Below are 13,068 nucleotides of genomic sequence, written 5' to 3'. Positions count from 1 at the left end.
CAAACAGTCTTTTTCTCTTGGTAGCTAATAGTCGCCCACACAACAGAGTTTATACCAATGTAACATCTTACATGCATATCAGTCAGTATCTTGTCATCATTATATGTGAAGGTGAGTATTTTTGGATCTTAACCAGCATCTAGTTTTCTACATGGTGTGTTATGTCTATCTAAACTTTTCGAGAGAATTAGTGATTTGGTTCCTGTCTTGACTAGTAGGAGGTCAAAGAGTTTTATTTCAACCTTGGAAAAATATCAAGTGTGAGTCAGGAATGCTTGCGATGTCGACCCGAAAGTAGGCACATGCTGTGGGGCTCTGGGTTTGAATCTTACTGAGATGGGGCATTGAGCAGGTGTGTCTAAAGTCCCCAGCAGAAGTGCCAGTGCACACTGGATAAAAGGGAGCAAAACTGCTGCTCAGGACTTACTGATGATTTTTCATCTTCATCACAATTCTCAGATTTATGTGCTGATCCAGAGAAACATTTCTTCTCTTGAAAAACTTGCTACTTGGAAGTAAGTGAGGACTTCCAACCTTGGGGGCAGGCACACGTGATTGCGAGAATAAAGCATGTTGAAGGAGGCAGTATGCATTGCTCTCTCCTTGTTCCAGCAATGGGATTGTGCTGTGTGAAGCAGGGGTGCCATCTATAGCATTGTATTACCAAATAGCATATTTTTGACGAGTATGTATCTTCTTTCTATGTAAAAGTAATAAAGGAGCTAACATCTGTTGCAGTCTCATCATCTATCTGGATACATAGTTTTTATAGCGGGAAGGGGACAAAACTGAACAAGCAGAATTGCTCTTCGGAGCCTGTAACATGAAAACCATATTAAGTGGGTTTTTTTTTTTTATGTTTCTGGTATTCGGTATCAATGATGGAAGGCATTATTTGGACCCATTTTTATTACAATGTTAAGGATGAAGAATCATAAACACACTGAACTTGGTGTATAAACCTGTTCTGCAGGAATCAAAGACAGACACCTGGCCCTTCGCAAACCTGATTGTATTAGCATATAGGAGATTATGGTCCATCACCCTCGAAGGATAAGATTGAATCCCATTTCGGCTTTCACATTCCCTTTATTAGTATTAGCACGAGACTCATTTCTCTTGAAGTAAACTCTCTTTTCACAGAAAGGCTGTAGCTATGTGTTTACTGGAAATGTGCTGAACTTTTCACATTTAATTTTGATAATGAGGATGCATAGTACATAGAGCTGAGTCTAACTTAGGATCCTTAAGTTTCCCATTAGCATCCCACATTCACCCCATGACATTATTAGCATGGGGGAACACTTAAAGACACAGTTACCCCAAATATTTCCTCTCTTTTCCTTTGGATTCTTCATGTTATTAAGCACACTTGCTTTGTAAATGATGTCAAATGCCTGTTCTCTGGCAACGATGCTAAGCCGGATTTTATCCGCATTCAGCTTTGGGTGTTCCTATAGTAAGCGTGCTGGTTTAGTGAATGCTGTCTGTCTCAGGCTGTGAGACTTCTGTCATGGCTGTATGATGCAGTGCAGTTACTGAGTAGTGTGAGAGATGAGATGAATATGTCTTGTTCTGCGTAGACTTTTTTTTAAAGACATCTCGTTTTCTGGATTTTTAAAGTCTTATTTATTTGAGAATAAGAGTTCTTTTCCTTTCCTTCATTCCTCCAAATGTCTATAAGAGCCAGAGATGGACCAGGGCCAGAGTAGATATGTAAAAACACAGGCCAGCTTTCCCACGCAGAGAGATGACAGGAACAATTGCTTGATTTACCATCACTGCTTCCAAGGTTCTGCCATTAACAGGCAGCTGGATCAGGAGCTGGAGTTTGATACTGAAGCTAGACTTTCTGATATAGAGCACCAGTGTCTCCTCTGTTGGACAACATGCCCATTCCTTTCCTTGTGTTTTGATGATAGAGATGATAGAAAGAAACATGGGATGGATTTACACCAAGCACCGTGATCAGCAGTCCGCATGTCGTGACTTGCACTTCTCAGTCACTCCAGAAAAGCGTCATTTATTCGGACTAAAAACATCCATAGAGATAAGGAACACAGTTAAGGTCACAGTCCTTCTGAATGGCAGTTTGGGTTTATGAATATCTGCCCTCAGCCAAACTGTATCAGTGACCAAGGCGCATGAACAAAGAATTATCCTGGGTCTTAATGAAGTTAATAAGAAAGACCTAATGGTGCATGATGTGAGTTTGATATCCCGGTGCCCCGAGGCAGCTGAACTCCTCCACTCCCGACTGCTTTACAGCTGACTTTTGTGTAGGTCCAGAACTCTCTTCATTACTTTCGTCTTCACAACATCCTTTCAGCTGCTTCATAGCCAACTATTTTTAAAAGACAGATCATAGTTGTATCATTATTCATGGTTTCCGATTTCCGTAAAAGAAAAAAAATGAGCTAATTCAGTCTGAATTTCTTAATGTGTCTCAACTCATATGATGAGACAAATTTCTGGGTGCCTTAGTTTATTTTTTTTTATGATCAATTTTATAGGTTCTGAGATTTCCCTTACCCCCATCCCAAATTTCTGCCTCCCCCCATGTTGATTTTCCCTGTATTATTATTACCCTGACATTGCAGTTACAGACAATGGCAGAAAGTTCAGCATCCTATTGTCAAAATATATTTAACGGTTCTCTTCAATTTTAGTCATGAGATTTAAATGTTGTACCTTAATAGTATTTTTTGGAAAAACTATTTTTTTTTACTGATAATTAAACATAATCTGGTGGAACAGAAATTAATATAAATATTAGGTTCAATTATAAAAAAATTCATTTTTCTAGAAATATTAGGCATAAAGACTATGAATGCTTTGGCCAAATGCTCATTTAATTTATGAATTATGACCGTTAGTTTCCTCCTTTAAGTGAAGCCTGCCCTCTGCCTTGATGGTGTAGAAGAAAGCCTCGGGGCCTCGCTGCTTCTCATGGAGCAAGCTGAACTTGGGTGGCTATTGCCATTTCAGTTCTAAGTGTCAGCAGGGATCATGGCACACTGGGAAACACGTTGCACATTCAGTTTTGGAGAAATGAGCCCTGATGTTAGATTCAACCAAAGTGTTTATAACTTTATCCCTGAAGCTGTGTTCAGTGTAGGTAGAGTAAAATTTACAGTAAAACAATGAAATGAAGATGGGCGACTATTACTCTCACTTTGGGGAAAGATGACCCAATGCGTTTACAGAGATGTCATCCAAATGCCTTTAAACTAACCTTTGTGTCGCTGCTTGTAAATTTTATGAGTCCAAAGGAAGTTCTTTATTCCTTTTCATCTTTGTTATAGTTAAAATAAGACTGGAAATATGATGAAGATAAGAACATATTTTATAGGACACTGTGATGCTGAATCTGTGGAAATCAAGTTTTATGTGGGAAGTTACTCTATTGGCCCTTCAAGATTTATGTATAGGGGAGAGAAGTTTTCATGCAGTATAGCATTTAGCTGTGTATTTTGTAGTTGATTAAATATTTGGTCAAATCTTATATTTATGGGTGATATTTCTAGAGTAATAAAAATCACTAGAGCCTTGATCAGTGACATAAACCATAAACTGGTATTTATTATATTCATATTTCATTAGAGAATTTTTCTGGAAGAATGGTCTGTCATGAATACAAATGCAACTTCTCAGAGTTCTTAAAAATGTAGAAATCACACCCTTAATTTTGCAAAAGTAATGTCTGTATATGCTATTCACGGAAGCCCAGCCGAGGGTGAATATTAAAGTGGTAGGAATGGAGAAACAAAATTGTACATGTTCAGAAAGAATCCATACTGCATTAAAAATCTGAGTGAAACCAAGGGGTAACCTTAATAGATCTAGGGATATTTTGATAGGATCATTTACCTATGAAAACAGCATGATTTGTTTTTTTGTATTTCCTGGAAAAAAATATCTCAAAATCTGCAGACTATTAAACCGCTAGGCAAGCTTACATTTATCTTGCTGTGCTGAAATCTGTAGCAGTGCTGTCTTTGTGACTGAGTCAACCATCTAACACTGATACAGATATGGGTTGCTTTTTTTAAAAAAAAAATTACTCTTTATGGGAAAGGCAGATATACACAGAGGAGTAGCGACAGAGAGGAAGATCTTCCATCTGCTGATTCACTCCCCAGGTGACCGCAATGGCTACAGCTGCGCCAATGCACAGCCAGGAACCCACAGTCTCTTGTGGGTCTCCTGTGTGGGTGCAGGGTCCCAAGACCACAAGCAGGGAGCTGGATGGAAGGGGACTGCCTGCCGGGACTAAAACTGGCACCCATATGGAACCCTGGCATGCGCAGGGTGAGAATTTTAGCCACTAGGCTACCATGCTAGGCCCAAAGCATTGCTCTTATAGCACTTACTCAGCTATGCAGTTTTTGGACCCTGTGCATTGGGTCATTGATGGGCAATTAAATATGTGCTATGCGCGTTCTTTTTTGTTTTTTTCTTTGTAATACTGCAAATAATAAACAAGTTTATAATACTTAAAAAACAAAGGGAAAGCAAGCACATTTTCTTTAAAACTTGTTGCTGTTCAGTGATAAAGCACATTTTCTGTTCTTAGTTGAATGTTCTATTTCTATATTCAAATTATGCCATTTGTAGCTAGCTCTGTCCTCCTAAAAGGAGCATAACTGCACATGTTTTAACTTTAACTTTCTTTATTAAAAATGAGCAATACTTTTAGATTTTCATAGTACTTTTAAAAACTATCCTAAGTGGATTATTTTGTGAGATATTCAAATATGAGTGTTAAGTCTCAACCACAGATAAAATATAGTTTTTTTTAATTTAAATTTAGAATTATAGGACAGTCATCAAACTAGCAATTGTTAATTACATTCTGCATCAAAATGCACACTTTCATATCTGTGTGGTTAGGTTTTTAATGAACATCCTTGATGCTTACTTAAAATTTTCTCTCTGTAAAAAAGGAATCTTGTGAATTTTGGCAAAACAAAACAAAACAAAAAAAGAGATTGCTTTTGTTTTTTTAATTACAGGCAAATTATGATAAGCGTTTGTTATTTTCCCAAGTACAGATTAATATTATAAATCAATTTTCCAAATTTGAGGCTTAAATGCAGTATGTTAGAAATAACTCTAGATGCCTTTTTAAAACTAATCATTGATTTTCTGTTATTGTCTATGACCTATTAACTGGGACCATGTTTTTTAAGGGCTTGTACAATTTGTGCTTCAAATGTTTAGTTAAATGAGTCAGCAGCGATGAATAAATCACATCTAGAATTATTTTTGTGATTGCCTGTTAGGATATTACTTTGTTCTTGGCTTTTTACATGTTTATGCATAATATGTTTTGTTAGTAATGGAAGACAAATTTTTTTGAGCAAGGTAAGACATGGGGATGTTTAGCTGTGTATATTTGTTAAAAGCAACTCTAAAACATGAAAATGTGAGAGCATAGCAGTCACATCTTGGATCTTATCCTAAGTAAGAAATTTTTCAACCTTTTTCTAAAAAAACGTAAAGAAATTCTGTTTCATCGTAATCCTGTAAATTTGTGTTGTCTTTACTAGACACTGTCTTCCCTTTTACTCTTAATACATGTATTTTCCAAATATAACTTTGTTTAAATAAATATCCATTACACATTGCATAAAGTCCTCTTATATCTGCAATAAAATATTTCAGAAATCACTGAATACCAAATAATCTATTGGAAAAAAAGTCACTTTTTTCAATCGTTTCTAATTTCATAATTTTCTGCTTAGGGTAGAACCAAATGGATATTCATGTTTTCTGTCACTGTGACACTTTAGTACACTATTAATAAATGTTTTACAGCAAGAGTTGACGACTAAGACATATGATCATATTCCCAGATCTTAAACACAGAAATTATATTCAGGTATATTGACAAGTATAATTGCATACTTCATTTAGCTGCGCTATAGAGACAAATGGTAGTTCCTAGTGTCATCAATGTCATTGAAATTCTAGCAGGTTGTGCGGTTTAAGCTGTAGTGTATTTCAGTCTTCAAAGCTGTGTTCCTAAGGTTTCCCTTTTGCTGTTTGGAAAGGCTAGAAGGCTGGTTTCCTCAAAATCTATTTGTAGTCAAGTTGATTTGATTTTCAATTTAGTTTAAAAAGTAGTAGAGTGTGGGGAGACATAAATATTCTTTCTTCCTTCCCGATTACAGCAATAACAGATCTGCTGTAAACTGGGTGATTATTCTGATCGGGATATAGGTACAAGAGTGGGGGTGTCGGTGGCATCTGCAGAGAACCTGATCATTGCTGTGTGGGCTGTCAGAGGCATCGCATAGCTCCTCACAGAAGCTTATGGGGACAACACAACCTAGGTAATAATTGAGAAGAAAAAGATGGTACCACAGAATTCACAACTGTTCATTCTGTTAACTAATTTAAGGAGATCCATCAAAAGAAGTTTGTCATGTATGAAGAGTTTGCAAGCTTCATTATAGGAGTTTGAAACACAGATACCTGATCGATAGGTGATAGGCCTGTGTTGTTCTGTGTGGCTTGGTTAAATAGTTGACTGAATGCAAGTTCTTTACAATCTCTCAGTCCTGTTTTGTCAGCTGTTAGTGTAAAAGGGTTCATGAAGTGCAGAATCCTGAACTTAGAGAGTCTTGGATTCTCCACTGAGAATCCCCTGAGGCAATGGGTGGCGAGTGTTATGAGGACACCACTGCTTCATGGTAAGCCCTGTGTTCACATGAGGGTGCTTCCTTGCTGTGCTGTCCACAAAGTTATGAATGAGTCTTGCAATTTAGATTGGCAAGCCATAGACATCATGGGATTTTTTTGTTTGTTTTTTGTTGTTGTTGTTTTGTTTTTTTTTACATTTTAGGTATAAGCTAGCCTTCTTTTGCAAGCTGTGGCTGTGTAATCTAGTAGAGTTTTCTGAATGTTTGTAAAGAAACTATGAAGTCTTAGAACTCTTACAAAAAGGGAGAAAGTGAAACAGAAACACCTGACTATAGAGAAAAGAGGAGGTAATATGATAACAAAACCCTCAGAGGAAGAGGAACGAAAAGTGTATCACTGTAAGACTTCAAGTTCAGTCAGCTATACTAAAGTGACAATTTGCATTAAATAAAAGGAGTTCTGAGAATACAGCATATGAAATTTGATAAGATAATTGCAATTTTATTATTTCAAGATAGTTGTCACCTCCTGGAAGTGTCAAATTATTAACATACACATGCAACAGAACCCAGTGGCAGATTCTATCGAGTGAATATGTCCTGTGCTGTTCCCACAGCTCTTGTTAGACAGGTAGGTGAGTAGGGCTGTGAATGTGGCACCTGTAATGAGGAAATAGTAATAAAAAAAAGACTGTGTGTTAAAAACCAGGGGTGAGGGGACCGACCACTGCATTGTGGTCATGGGGACAGGGTGAGAGAGACATCGAGTGTCCACGAGTGTGGGCTGAGCTGGCGGTATGATGGCGGGCAGATCCTCTTCTTCCTGAAACCAGTGGTTTTAATATGCAGCTCCATTCCCAGTAAAGCAGACATGGAGACTCCTGGTTACTCACCTGTCTTTTGCTATATAGACCATTTTTGGCTTTCTGAAGTTTATGGCAGGCCTGAGAAGTCCCAAGCAGAGGCACCTGATTTGCCATCCCCCCCTTTACCTTCCAGAGCAGATACATTGGCATTTGTTTTCTGCCACAGACATCCGGTATAAAACCTCCAACTCTCCATGGCCTTCATTTGGACATATGAGTCTTTAATGGAATAGTTGTGAAAAGGAACCGTACAGGAAACGTCTTAAAAATTAGATCCCCAAAGGGCTTTCACCACATCAGGCCTGCTTTTTACCTTGCTAGCTGAAAGTTGCCGACTGTATTTTAAGCGTAAGGCAGAATGCTGCTCTTAAGCGTCCTTTACAAGGCTTGCAATTTTTCTCACTGCAGTTGTTTCATCTTCTTTTGAGAATGGATAAGACACTAGGATTAGCAGTCAAATTAGCAACTGTCCTAAGTAACTAATTTTCTTTTTTTATGTATTTTATTATTTTTATTGGAAAGTTAGATATACAGAGAGGAGGAGAGACAGTGACAAAGATATTCTATCCGCTGATTCCATTCCCCAAGTGGCAGCAATAGCCAGAGCTGAGCCGATCCAAAGCCAGGAGCCAGGAACTTCTTCCAAGGTCTCCCATGCGGATACAGGGTCCCAAGACTTTGGACCGTCCTCAACTGCTTTCCCAGGCCACAAGCAGGGAGCTAGATTCCAGGAAGCAGGGCCTGTCAGGGTTAGAACCGGCATCCATGTGGGATCCTGGCGCTTGCAGTGCAAGGACTTTAGCTCCTAAGCTACCATGCCAGGCCCCTAAGTAACTGGTTTTCACTGCTATCCATGTTTCCTGAAAGGGGCTCATGTTTTGTGACGTGAGATGTTGCATTATCAGTTCCAGAACAGAAAAGGTCCTGCCTCTGTTGCCTTATGGTGATGGTGAAAGAAGAGAACAGTTTTGTCGGGGAACAAATGGCTTCCTCCTTTCCCCCTCATATCTGTAATGTTCCATTTATCTTTATATAAAGTCTTTATCTGAAGAAAAATTAAAAAGTAAAAAAAAACTTTGTGCGAAACAGACAGTTTAATTGGTTCTGCTATTTTTGGAAAGTGGAAGATAAATGTTACATGTGAAGTTAATAAACGATAATTGGAATTTGCTGAAGAGCATCTTTTTTTTCATCCCACATGGACCCCCTCCACTGCAGGAAACGGTACATCCTAGCTGGGTTCCAAGAATGTCTGCTTATAGAAGCCCCTTTCCCAAGAACAGCATTCATTTGTATATGGCCTTGAGGAATAGTTTTTTTTTTTTTATCCCCACTGGGCAATAAACAAATTGAGGTAGAAATGAAATGACTAAAAACAGACACAGAAACTAAAGGAGGGACATACTGTTTTTGGTTCTCAGATGGTCACAGTGTCTTAGGTGTTTGTACATTTATATTGTTCTCTGTGTGTTGTACTTTCTACTTGAAACAGACTTGAATATTTTTTAGGAGGAATTTGGAGTTGTACTCCTCCCTAGGTTTATCATTATGAAAAGTAACTCCTGGTTCGGTTTTGTGTATTATGAAGACATGGGTGGTACTCCAGCTAGATGAGTTAACATATATACTCACTCTTCCTGGAGTTTACTGCTGGCCATGGTACCTTTTCTAGTAGTTTGATATGAGGAGGGAATTGCGTCTCTCATTCCTAGACAAGACTTGACACCTCCAGCGTAATGTAACGTTTTTCCTCAGGAATATTTTCCCAATTTATACTAAGTACCAGATTGCTTTAAATTGCCAGGAAACAAATGTTATACTCAGTCTCTTCCTTTTCACATTTGAAAATATCTTTCCTTCTCTACTTTTATGTTTTCGCAGAGTCTTTGGAAGCAGGGGCTTCTAAGTTTTTGTCTGATACTTGTTTCATGGACATGCCTCTGTAATGACAATGAGATTAAGCAGATTGTGAAAGGCTTATTATGAGTTGGCAGAAAGCTGATGATCTTCAATCAGGATGTCAGCAGAGCTAGTTAGTAACCATATGACTTTAGATATCTCAGTTTCCATACCTTGAAAATAGAGCCTAGATGTTATCTGCTGCATGGATTGGTGCACAAATGTGATTATGTAAGACTCTCTGGTGCAGGAGATATGAGAGCAGATCTGTAGCGCATAGGGAATATTTAATGGGCGTCGATGTATAGAATACTCTTAGGGTTTTTCGGTAAATTCCAGCCAAGATTCTTATTAAAGTACAAAATATGAATGAATTCTCAAACTCTGAGGTTTTTTTTAAGGTGGAAAAAAAGGCCAGTAGAGAGAAAGAAGCAAAGAAAAGAAAATGAAGAGAGGAGGACCATAATGAAAAAGAAAAGGAAGGCATGACAGATCTGAAAAACTGAGCAAATCATTAGAAAGCTTATCTTGATTCAAGCTGAAGGTTAGTTTGGACAGGTCTTTAAAATGAATGCTTGTTCTGTCCAGAAGCTGTTCTTACTCATTTTGCTAAATTAAAGGCTGGTGTTGTGTGTGTAATTGTGTTAAACTACTCAAATTCAGATGAGTAAAACTCTAAGATACTAGGAAAATTTCATTTTAAGGTTCTTGTATATGTTTAAGGAACCAGCAGTTACATATCTGTAACCTTAAGGAACAGACTCATGCTTTTTTCAAGAGGAAAAAAGTAACAAATGAAAAACTGCTTGCAAGAGCTGCTTCAGCTCCTTACCTGTTTTTGTTTGTGTTTATATGGAAATGTGTAGCTGCGGTTTAACTCCTTGCAATAGCAAGTGCCAACCATGTACCTGTAACTGAACTCCAGGAGAAAACTACCCAGAAACTCTCTCCTAATGATATGATCTGCATATCTTAATGAGGCTGGAATTATAGAAAACTGTATAGGCTTCTGGACTCTGCTCATTCTGGGTTTTTCTTCCTCCTTGTAGGCTGTGTGTTGTCTCCCTTCATTAACATAGGATACTTGGAAATGGATCTCTGAACACCATCCACCAACTCAATAGGGCTTGACATTTTCAGAGTTCAGATGAAATAATAAAAACCTTTTTGAGGTTGGTGTGTATTGCGCTTATGCTAATGATGCCCAGTCAGTCAGTGAGGAGGTGGCATGGCTGGTACCTCAAATACACCAGAAGCGTGTGTCTCATGACAATAAAAACAAAGATTTGAAGGCATGAGGAGTACTTTCGTTACATCTTTACCTTATTTTACCTTTTCATCATAGGGTTCTCTCTCTCTCTCTCTCTCTCTCTCTCTCTCTCTCTCTCTCTCTCTCTCTCTTTCTTTCTCTGTGTTTTAACCTTAATGCTCTCAGCCTCTTGTTCTTTTTCTTACCCTCAAGTTTATGGAGCACCTGCTAGAGCCTGGGTGCTATGTTTATCACCTTACGTGTGCTGTTTTATTTAATCTTTAAAATGTTACAAGGGAACTGTGATCACAGATAACTATTCTATGGGTCTGTATAACATATATTGCGATATTGATGTTGGGATAGGTAACTATATCTGGTATAATAGATACAGGTTGAAACAAGGTTGTGAGCTTGCCTAGGTTGCCTTATAGGGCACACAGCTAGAAAGAGCTTGAATCCAACCCAGATTTATCTAAACCTCTGAATTACCATAACTAGTCTTTCAGTTGCAAATATTGAGGAAGAACACCTTTGTTTAACTCCCAAACCATTCAATTAAATTGCATGAAGAATAGGGAGATCTGTTTATATACTGTTGATCAGAACCAAATCAAATATAGAAGTTCAGCAGTTTGCCTAACCCAAATTATCCGGTAGCAGAAGTTCATAGAGCAAGCCTTCAAACTAAGAGCCAAAACAAACTGACTTGCATTCTAATTCATAGATTTACATGGTTTGTAGATTACACTTTAGATAACAACATCAAGTTTGTGATCAAGACAGCTAGACAATAACCATAAAAAATTATTTAGGATTTAAAATTTCACCTCCTAGAAAATCATATTAAAGGAAGCAGCTTACGATATTCCAAAGGAAAAAAGGCTCTTTCTACCAATGCAAAGTTCTTATTTTAGTTTTTCAGTATTTTCCACATTCTCTCCCTATATTCTGGGTATATTCATGTTACCAGTATCAAATCATTCCCTGTTACGTGGAGTCCAGGACTCTTATAGGAACTCCTATAACTGCTATGGGTCGAAGTGGATAGAGTAAAGGACCTGTAATAGTTCAAAAGGCAGAATGGAATCCCATATTTAAGAACTGGACTATTCTGGTGATTTAAGTGTGTAACCATCCAGATGGTTTAAGATACAGAGTTCTGGAAATATTTCACAGATTCTTGAGTCAGTATATCGAAGTAAGTCCGGGAATTTTAAAGAAGGTTCCTGGGACCATTTGAGGCTTACTTTCAGATATTATAGTTAAATTATTTAGTTTTAGAGCTATTGGGAAAGCTTACTCTGCTTTGCGTATTTGAATCCTGGTGGTGGATTTGGGACTCTTGACCAAGTGGGCTTTTGTTTCTCACTTTGTTAATGTATTCATTTATTTGTAAGCAGGTTTCTAGAGACAGAGAGATCTTTCACCCACTGGTTCACTCCTCCAAATTGCTTGCGCCACCAGAGTTGGTCAGGTCTGAAACCAGGAGTTTCATCCAATCTTCCACATTGGTGCACTGGTCCAAGCTCCTGCCTGTTGGCACTGATTTCCTTGGCACAGTCAGAGATAGCTGGATCAGAAGTAGAGCACCAGGACTTGAACCGGTGCCTGGAATGGAGGGCAGTACAGCAGGCTGAGGCTTTACCTGCTACGTTATAGCACTGGACACTTGGGTCTGCTTTTCTATCCCAACCTGAGGCTTCTTGTGGAAACTCTCAACTGATTGTTCGCTTTCCTCCTCTCTCGTCATTGCAGAACTTTTCTTTGGGAGAAGTTGTACAAATGGCCTCCAAAAATAATTGTTGATGAATATTCATAACATTTCTATAAGGACTGCACTCCTTTTCCTCAGACACAGAAGTAGTTCCCCAGATATGCATCTTTATTGAGATCATTTTCATGCTATAAGGAGTGGGGCCAAGGCAGCAGAGTTATATGTGTGAATTCAAAAGGGAAAAATCTAGAATATTCTGCTTTATACATGGTAATCCCACAATCTTTTCCTGAGACCTCTCATATTCCAGTTATCCCAGCTTAGTGCCTTCACAGCTATCTCTGATCAGAGAATCTGCATTTTAGTACGGCTTGCTGCTTTTGATACATTTGGAAACTTGTACCAATGATAAAGCAGGTAATTCAACATGTTTTGTGTTTTGTTTTTGCATTTATCTTTAAGACCATTGATTACTCCTTGAAACTATAACTATCCTTCCAAGACATCTTTCTTATTGTGCTAAGATCTCCGTTAATCCATCAGGGGAGCTATAACCCACAAACATAACAGAGGAATGGAACCCGGAGAGGCATGGTCACTTCACAGGTTCTATCAGCGGGTATTAATAAGCGGTTAATGTCACTGGGTCTATTTAAGGAAGTTCTCAACTGCTACTATCCATTGTGAAAA

General features: G+C 38.2%; 1 protein-coding gene across 5 annotated transcripts in view; it reads left to right on the top strand.

Moving 5' to 3' along the window:
• The window catches only part of TENM2 (teneurin transmembrane protein 2), an 884,000-nt gene that overhangs the window by 158,581 nt on the left and 712,351 nt on the right, over positions 1-13,068 (top strand). The window contains exon 3 of one of the 5 annotated variants that reach the window (XM_040984225.1): positions 4,700-4,708. The exons of the other annotated variants lie outside the window; for them this stretch is intronic. Coding sequence (XP_040840159.1) covers positions 4,700-4,708 — 9 coding nt within the window. The remainder of the gene's footprint in view (positions 1-4,699; positions 4,709-13,068) is intronic. 5 annotated transcript variants of the gene reach the window in all.

The sequence above is a fragment of the Ochotona curzoniae genome, unplaced genomic scaffold (assembly GCF_017591425.1).
Source record: "Ochotona curzoniae isolate NIBS_2020 unplaced genomic scaffold, NIBS_Ocur_1.0 contig_1, whole genome shotgun sequence".
NCBI classification, from domain to species: domain Eukaryota; kingdom Metazoa; phylum Chordata; class Mammalia; order Lagomorpha; family Ochotonidae; genus Ochotona; species Ochotona curzoniae.
Note: the sequence above shows the minus strand (reverse complement) of the source record. Positions and strands in the feature narration are given on the sequence as shown.